The sequence below is a fragment of the Lissotriton vulgaris genome, chromosome 2_1 (assembly GCF_964263255.1).
Source record: "Lissotriton vulgaris chromosome 2_1, aLisVul1.2, whole genome shotgun sequence".
In the NCBI taxonomy this organism is placed as follows: Eukaryota; Metazoa; Chordata; class Amphibia; order Caudata; family Salamandridae; genus Lissotriton; species Lissotriton vulgaris.
In genome coordinates, this window is record NC_141687.1 from 851,101,930 (window position 1) to 851,111,263 (window position 9,334).

At 42.9% G+C, this 9,334-nt stretch overlaps 1 protein-coding gene across 1 annotated transcript; it reads right to left on the minus strand.

The window, feature by feature from the left end:
• Positions 1-4,462: 4,462 nt before the first annotated feature.
• On the minus strand, positions 4,463-5,907 carry LOC147731288 (uncharacterized). The gene is made up of 2 exons (XM_086958718.1): positions 5,816-5,907; positions 4,463-5,512 (listed from the first exon to the last, which is right to left on the minus strand). Exons 1-2 carry the CDS (start codon positions 5,895-5,897, stop codon positions 4,626-4,628), a joined length of 969 nt encoding a protein of 322 aa, XP_086814844.1. The 5' UTR covers positions 5,898-5,907; the 3' UTR covers positions 4,463-4,625.
• Between the last annotated feature and the right edge of the window lie 3,427 nt (positions 5,908-9,334).

The following is a 9,334-nucleotide window of genomic DNA, read 5'->3' on the forward strand; positions in this document are numbered from 1 at the left end:
CGCACCCGGTCGCGCACACCTATTCACAAGAGTGTGAAAATGGAGATAAATCAGAAGTTTAAGTGCTTAGATATAAGGTGGCTCTGAAAAGAGCCCTTGTGTTAATTGAGTGTTTTCTGCATTTATAAGTAAGTACCGATGCAGAGCCTGATGTTGCAGAGGAAGATTCTGTTTCCCTCATTCGTGAAATGAACACCGTCTCTCCTATAGACGTCTTGCATGTGGTATCGCAAGTTGTTGTGGTAAATAGAACCCATGCTATAATCTCTGAGGAACGCAGAAACAGATTTATTTACATGTCTCCTTGCTTTCTCAAATTGTGCACAATGTTGATTGGACCAATTCCATTTCTGTCTTTGGCATATATTGGAATATACCAAGGCAGATCGAGGAAAAAGTGTCATCAATTGTCGAAAGGTGTCTTTTAGAAGCATTTCCAGACCTACCCCAGTGATTGTGCCTAGATCGTTCCCACCACAGTGCACAATTATAAGGTCTGGTTCTGGGAGATGCATAAAAGTTTTCACCAATGGAATCAATTGGTGACATTTCAATCCTCTTTTGGAAATCCATGTTATGTGTACATTTGGTAAGCTAAGGTTGCAAATTCGTCTGCTTACTGCATATTTTTCACTCCAGTGAATATAACTGTGTCCTATTAGCCAGACCTTCATTTTCAAGGGATTTGTAGTCGTCCTCCGATCGGTTCTGGAAGTGGAATGGTAGTTAGAAGTTGAAATTCTAAATAAAGAAAAAGGAAGAGGCTGGGTGTGGTTTAAAAAATAAAAATGATTGGTTGATTGTAACAAGTGGAGATTGAACAGTACGTTCCATGTTAATGTTTATGTTAAACGAAAAGTACTATTGGGTGTGAAAAAAAAAGATATGTAACAGAGCTGTGTATTGGCAGGAGTTTCTGGAGGGAAAATAGTGTTCTTAGTTTGTTGTAGAACGTTAAGACATGAACTTTTGACCTGTGCCTTCAGCAAGGTGCAGAATGAGGAGTAACCATGGAAACAGCCGGAGATGGCAGTTGGTGATGGGTTCACTCTTTGGTGCCTCTGCATCTGAGTCTGTTCTATGGTGGCTGGCGGAGAACTGTTTGTTATTGTGGAGATGAAAGGGTGATAAGGAGAGAAATACGACATAGCGTCTGGCCTGTAGAAGCGTGGGAGCAGTGATTAACTCTGAGTAAAGCGGAACTGTGTCGGTGCTTAGTAACAGTAAAAAAAAATGTTAACAGTGGTATAACTGTCTTTACGGTGCGCGACCTACTAAGAAAGAGTTCACGGGCCGTAATTGGCTTGCAGGTTCTAGTATCAGTAAGTGAGGTCGAGAAAAGAAAACATTCAGGACTTTATTTATGAAGGCCTTGCGCCACCGGTGCGTTACTTTTTCCCATTTTAAAAAATGAGGCACTGGCGGCGGAAGGTCTTTATAAATAAGGTCTTCAGTGTCTACAGTTAAGGTTATGTGGAACTCATGAATAGTTTTTCAAAATGAAATCATTTCAGTTGAGATTATGGATTAAAAGAGAAACCGTGAATATTTGAAATGTTTATTTAGAAATGTACTGTTTTAAAGGCAAATCATTATGTAATATGAGTACAGAAATTGCTAAAAACACAGTAATTGGTATTGTCAGTAGTACATGGAATACAAACGCTATAGTTGAAGAAAAATGAATATAGTTGGAAAAAAACATTGTACACTCTTATAAGGAAGTATATTATATTTTAATAAATGGAAGAAGGTCTCTGGCCTTTCAGTTTAGGAACGATATATGAAAATGCAAGTGGTTATACATCATTACTTTATGAATCAGCTGTCAAACAACACGAAATCATAATGTCCATTGTTAGTAAAGCAAATAGGTCTGTTCTTCAAAAGAAAATATGGAAAAGAACGTGAAGAATATAGAAAACCAAAAGGAAATGAGGATGTCAATGGCTTGTATAAGAGTTATTGAAGCATTGTTTAAAAAATAGGTAGCTTCTGCTTGTAACAGGAAATCAGTTTTATCATTTGAAAGTATGTCAGCTATCCAATGGAAAAGAGTAAAGCAGTACTGATGATCTGTTATAATCAGAGCCTCTTTTACCATCAGAGTGCAGGTCGGTGGGTTTTCGATGTAGCTCGCTGTTAGGAAAGAGTTAACCGTCCATTGTGTAGGCAAAGTATGCAGCAAGTGCCTCTAACATGAAATCATTGTTATCATCTGAAAACATGTCAGCCATCCAATTGAGAAGATGAAAGGAACATTCATGATCTGTCATTATTGGAGCGTCTTTTACCATCATAGGGCAGCTCGGTGGGTTTTCGATGTAGCTCTCTGTTAGGAAATCTTGCGCCGCTGCGAATATATTCCAATGACCCAGAACTCCTTGTATCGCTGCAAAGGCCATAAACCCTCCGTTGTAACAAAGCTGTTCATGATCAAGTAACGGATTCATGAGGTGATTGTAATTCGGTTCAGGAGGTACCAAATTGCAGAGACATAAATCCAGGGCCCACGTGAAATCACAGCTCAGGCAATGAAATACAGGCTGCACACAGGTGAAATACGAATATCGAAATGATAATCGATATGAAGTATTCAAAGTTGAGAGTGGTAAGGTGCCGTAGTACAGAAGCCTTCTCTGTCGAAATAGTTCTAAGTGGTCCGGCTCGTTTGCGAAGGCAGGAGGGACATCCGTTTTGAATTTCCCAAGATGGTAAAGGAAACGGCGCAGCACCGCTGGTTGTATAGCAACTCCACAGAATTAGGTCACCGGCTATGCAGTGGAGAGGAGCAGAATGACTTGATACATTTTCTAGGAGTCTAGGGCCAGATGCATCAACCAAAATTGCGAGCGCAACTGGTGCGAATTACCAATTGCGATCGCAAAGGAAAGAAACGGCATGCATGAAGAGAAATCGCTAGAAAAAGCGAAATCGCAAACGCAAAATTGCGAAATCGCAATATAATCGCAGAATCAAAGCCAAACCCCATTTGCGACTCGCAAGTAGCGAGAAACCAAGAAATTGCGATTAATATAGCGAAATCGCAATATCCAAATAGCGATTTCGCTATAAAATCGCTTTTTCCCATGCATGTAATATCGCAAATTGCGATTCTGTCATTATTCGCTATTTTGCAAGAGCAGTTTACAGGGAATCACAATCAGGTGGTAAAAAAAAAAAAGAATTCCCACTCACCTGCCTGACATCAGAGGTGTATTTAAACACTCCCATGAGGCCCCAGTGGCCTTCCACAATGGCAGGACTCTACATATTTGCGAGGAGGAGAAGGATACTTGCAGCAGGCCAGGCCAGAAGGAGAATCCAGGATAGAATCTTCCGTCTGCGCATCACATTGTTAGGACAGACAGCTGAGCAAATTTATGATAAGTACAGGATGAATGCTGCTATGATACTGGACTTAATAGATGAATTGGACCCACTATTGCAGCGCCAAACACATAGGAGCCAGGCTATACCTACTCATGTCCAGGTGCTATGTAGCCTCCACCTCCTTGCCTCAGGTAGCTTCCAGGACATAGTGGCAGAAGCAGGAGGGGTATCACAGAGCTCCCTTTCGCGGTTCTTCAAATCCTTCCTGGCCGCCATGATGACTGTCATCAACAACCACATCTCCTTCCCCACAACCCCACAGGAATTGAGCCAAACAAAACAGGACTTCTACCAAGTAGCAAGGTTCCCACACGTGATTGGATGCATTGATTGCACCCACGTAGCCATATGTCCCCCTGCCGTGAATGAGTATATATTCCGCAACCGTAAAGCATATCACTCAATCAATGTTCAAGCAGTGTGCAATGCGGAAAACATCATCACCGACCTTGTCGCACAATACCCAGGAAGCACTCACGATTCATACATCTTCCGCCATAGCGGCTTGCACACACGTCTGCTCAGGGGAGATTTTGGCAATGGACACCTGCTAGGTAAGTGCAATACTATACACATCACTGACTTAGTCATGGCAATGCATAAGTGACTCTGACATCTTGCCTCTTACTCTGTAGGTGACAGTGCATACGCGGTGAGGCATTACATCTTGACTCCCTACCTGAACCCAGCCAGTCCACAACAACAGAGGTACAATGCAGCCCACATCAGGACACGTAACGTTATAGAACGGACATTTGGATTGCTCAAGAGTCGCTTTCGCATCCTGCATAAAACTGGAGGAGCTATGTTGTACCAACCGGTAACCTGCTGCAGGATAATTGCTGCATGTGCAATGTTGCACAACATAGCAACAAGGAGAGGCATCCCCATCGAGGAATCTGACACAGAGGGCAACCAGCCCCCAGCACAACCACGCCGTGCACATATTGCCAGTTCAGCGGAGGGACAGAGGAAACGTGCAGACATCACCCAGCATTATTTCTAAGGTATGTAACAATGACACACAACACTCATTTGCATTTCAAGGTTAACTATTTATTATCACGGCTGGCGGTATGGGGTGTCAATACAACCTGAAATGCTGTCCATTAGCACATTAACCCCATGCACCAATGGACAGAGGAGACACACTAAGGACTTGTCATGCAGTCACTAAGAATGTCTTGAACATGGTTACGTCACCATGAGGTCTAACACCCCTCCAATTTGTTTTACCGTCTCCTCCCTCTCACACCCAAATGTCTTTCTCCTGCTTCAGCATCTGCATTCGTAGATGCTGCGGGAGGTGCCTGCCTACGGCTACTGCTCCTCCTGACAGTGTTGAGTGGCGCACTGATGCTGCTCAGGCTGGAAGCCTCACTACCCTCTTCCCCTGTAACGTCGCCCTGAACACTAGTGCTAGCCTGCATCATTTCCACAGCTGTAGTAATTTGCCCCAGTGCCTTGGACACATCCCCACAACAATGGGCCATGTCAATCTGCATTCCCACAGACCGACGTGACAGGTGTGACACGCTAGTGCTTATCTTGGTGTTTGACTTGGTATAAGCCTCCATGCATGCGAGAAACTGCCGATGCCTCTTCCTCTGTGAATTGTGTCCCTCGTGCATCACACGTGCAACCTCCAGGAGGGCGTTGTTGGATTCCCTGTGAGCCTCCACTATGGCAGTTGTGAGCTCCCTCACACTGTCAGCCATTGCAGTGATGTTACTGTTCATTTTCGTCATCTGCAGGTCGATTGCTCCCATGTGCCTAGCTTGCACGCGCTGAACCCGCACCATCTGCGACTCCACGCCACCCCACTGATTGTGACTTCCTGCTTCCTGGGACAAAGTAGGGCTCCTTGGTCTGCGTCGTGATCCTGACCGGACATGTGCCTGCGGTGTTGGTGTGTGACTGGCACTTTCACGGCTTGTAGTAGGTGTGCTAGATGTATGCTGTTCTACCTCCATTGGCTGTAGTGGTGCAACTGTGGCCCTGCGTCTTGCTGGTGCCTTTCCTTTGGATGGTGGTGACACAGGTTTTGATGCCGCAGTCTCTTGATTGGGCTGTGTGCTCTCTTCAACATCACTGTCATCAGTGTTACCTTCAGCTGCATCTGTGATGTGAAACAGTGCTATGTTATATACATGTGTTTCAATAGTTCTGCAACCTTAATAAAATGACACTTTTCTGTTATGACTGTCTCTCATCTATCACTGTACTGCTTATTATTAGCATTTGGGCTTACTGTGTTGGATTCCAACTGGCACATGGGTACTACTGACTACAAGTCCCATGATGCATTGGGCTCCCTATGTTAAATGTGTGCAGGACTATTTTAGCTGTAATTTTTGCAGGTGAAATCACATTTGGGCACTATCAGTATGTGTTTTGTGCTGTTGATAGTCATGCATCTTACCTTGTGTGCTACAGGCTGCCCCAGATGTGTCCAGGATTGTCACTCCTACGACTGCTTCAGGATCAATAGTGCCCTCAATCATGTCCTCCTGGGGTGTGTTGTCTGGGACTGTTGGGCCTCCTCCTCCAGTCACCTTCGCCTCCTTCAGCCTTTCAGCAACCTTCTCCTTTGCACGACTGCGCAGGTCGTACCAGCGCTTCTTCAGGTCATCAATGCTGCGGTGTGTGACCCCCACAGCATTCACCTTGTCCCTGATCCTGGTCCAGATCCTCCTCTTGTCTGCCTCTGGCACTTTAAGGGAGAGCTTGCCAAATAACTTTTCGTGGTTGTTTGCAACCTCTTCAATGAGGATGTCAAGTTCACCCTCACTGAATTTTATTTTGCGCTTCCTGGCCACTGCTCCCTCCTCTGTGGCTGTTTGGGACATGGCTGTCTCCGCCAGTTAGCAACCTGCTGTTTGTTTGCTTCTGCTCTCACTCCCTGCACTCAGCTTCTGCCTCAGAGTTCAACTGTGCACAGGTGGCAGCATGGGCTGATTGACTTCCTGGTTGTGATGTCATCAGCCTGCTCCCAATGCGACTCTGTAGTTTTTCACGCTCCCGCTTTTAGCGAACTCGCTAATTGCGATATCGCAATTAGCGATTACGCAAATTGCGGGATCGCAAAATGCGCGATTGGAATTATTTTACTATTGCGATTACTTTACATGGAATCGCTAAAGTATTTAGCGATTTTTAGCGATTCCTTGTTTTTTCGCAATCCACATCATGCATTGGCTATAGCGAGTCCTTATTTGCGATTCCTTAATAATCGCAATTAAGGATTCGCTATTTGTTTGCATGATGCATCTGGCCCCTAGTCACTTATATTTTGCTTAGTGGTTATCAAAAAAGTAGCTTTTTTTGAACTGGAGGATGCGTTAAAAAATAAGGGAGTGATTTGAGGGAGTTTTAAAGCAAGGTCAATTTTTTTTTACATCAATGATGTTTTCTGTGAATGTTAGCTTAGTGAAAGATATGTGTGTGAGCAGATGCAACGTTCAGTTTTAAATGTGACAATGGCGGTCTTGTTCATGTCTTCCGATTCAAGGTCGGTATTCGCTGCCAAATATAAAGATCAAGAAACGCATGCGTGGGGTACATAGTCTGCATTCTTAAAGGAAAGCAAATGAAGGGTTATTTTTACCGCGTTAGCATTGTCGTTTAAAAAGTTATAGTGATTTCTATTATATGTTAAGAAAGTGTCACTGATGAAGACTGAAAATAAATCCTTATAAATGATAGGGACTGGTGTATTTTAGAAAAGGTGGGTAACATTACATGAATTGTGGAAAAAAAAATAATGTAATTGAAAGTGTATGGTTTGAAAATGAAAAGTAGAGGTTTATAGTTCACGTTTTGAAAGCAGTTCTAGAGGGTCAGATGAAAGTGTATGGTTTGAAAATGAAAAGTAGAGGTTTATAGTTCACGTTTTGAAAGCAGTTCTAGAGGTTCAGATGCATGATAGATTTATAAAAAATAGAACATGTTTTTAAATAGTATTATGGAAAAAATATGTGCCTTTATGTACTATTTACATTATCTGCCTGTTGCGTATTCTTTGAGTTTTAGTAATCATGTGTCTTATAAGTTTTCTAGGGGCGGTTTGAGGTTCATGGTGGGTTTGGGCAGGGAGGGTAGGTTGGGGGTTTGTAATAGGGGGTCCGGGTGGGGTGGAGTGCGGAGTTTAGTGAAAAGTGAGGGGGGCGGGGAGTTACGGTGTTTGGTAATGGAGCAGAGTCAGAGGACGCCACATTTGTTTTATGGGGTGCCACGGAAATATGTATTTATTCTCAGAGGTTTATTATATTAAGGATATATATCAACATGGTGGCTCTTGTCGTTTTGTGGTTCTGTGCATGTTTATAATGCTGGCCCTGTAGTTTTTGTTTATGGACCTTATTACGACACAATGGGGAGCTACGTTGCACAGTTGGAGATCAGAGACTTAGGAAATAAAACTTTATATTTGTAAGGGCTCTAAGCGATAGAAATCGCCCGTTGTCGGTGTAAAAAATATCACCGCTATTGGTGGTATTTTCTACGGTGTTAGTGCTCGAAGGAGAATAGTAACATATATGTGAAAGCAAATTGTGTAACAGGCTCAGCATTTCACATTATCGCGTGAAAACAAAAGTTGCTTTTACATAGCAATAAGTCTCTTATAATTAAGGGACGGAGTGTATATAGTGCTATTTAGTACTCTGCTATGTGATTGATGTCGAATATTTCATAAGAGGAGGCTTTAAAAGTTTTTCGATAAACTAGTTTTCTAGGGAAGTGGGTGGAGTGTTCCGTGTAAATTGCAGAATAGAAACTAGTAAGAACCAATTGGAAGTGTTGTTTTAAAGTCACATGACTGCACATGCGTGTCTCGACGCCTGTACGCGATAGGTGGGTGCGCGCACCCGGTCGCGCACTGAAAGAAAGCGGCGAGAAAATATCAGCTAATATGCTTTTGAAGCTTGTTTTGGTACAAAGAGTTAGTTCTGAAAAGAACTTTTTTTTTTTTTTTGGAAACAAGTGTTATGATGCTTTTGATTTCTTAAAGTTGCTACAACATGTTTCAGTATGTTATACTATCCAAATAAAGTGAAGAAATTTAACTTTTCTTGGAGCATTTATGACTCTCAATTGTGTGTTTAATTAGAGTAAAGCTTTGCTCTCCGTATACAAGAAGTTCTCCACTGTTCGTGCATTTCATGTGCACGTTCGCCAGATATGGTCTCAAGTCCATCTCAGCACTCGATGGAGATACAGGTCGTCCACCTGAAGATGTGCTGATTACTTCTGATGGTAATAGCGTGGCCTCCGTTTTTCTTGTCAAAGGTGGTCGCTCATTTCCTTCAGATTCGGAAGATGAATGCGGAACGGTAGCCATTGTACCGAAGTCTTCGGGAAGATGTTCGACGTTGTTCTCTCTTGAGAGTAGAAAAGAAAGTGATGGAAGTGGGTGGAGTGCTGCGTGTAAATTCTAGAATAGAAACTACCAAGAACCAATTAGAAGTGTTGTTTAGAAGTCACATGACTTCACATGCAAGTGTCAAGTCCTGTACGCGATAGGAGGGTGCGCGCACCCGGTCTCGCACTAAAATAAAGCGGCGAAAAAACATCTCATAATATGCTCTTGGAGCACGTTTTGGTAGAAAGAGTTAGTTCTGAAAAGAACTTTTTTTTTTTTTTGGGAAAGAAGTGTTATGATGCTTTCGATTTCTTAAAGTTGCTACTACATTTTTTCAGTATGTAATAGTATGAAAATGAAGTGAAGAAATTTATCTTTTCTTGGGGCATTTGTGACTTCAATTTTGAGTTTAATAAGAACGAGGCTCTGCTCTCCATACAAAAGAATTTCTCCACACTCGTTGCATTTCATATGCACCTTCGCAAGATATGGTCTCAAGTCCATCTCAGCACTCGATGGAGATACAGGTCGTCCACCAGAAGATGTGCTGGCCACCTCTGATGGTAATAGCGTGGCCAG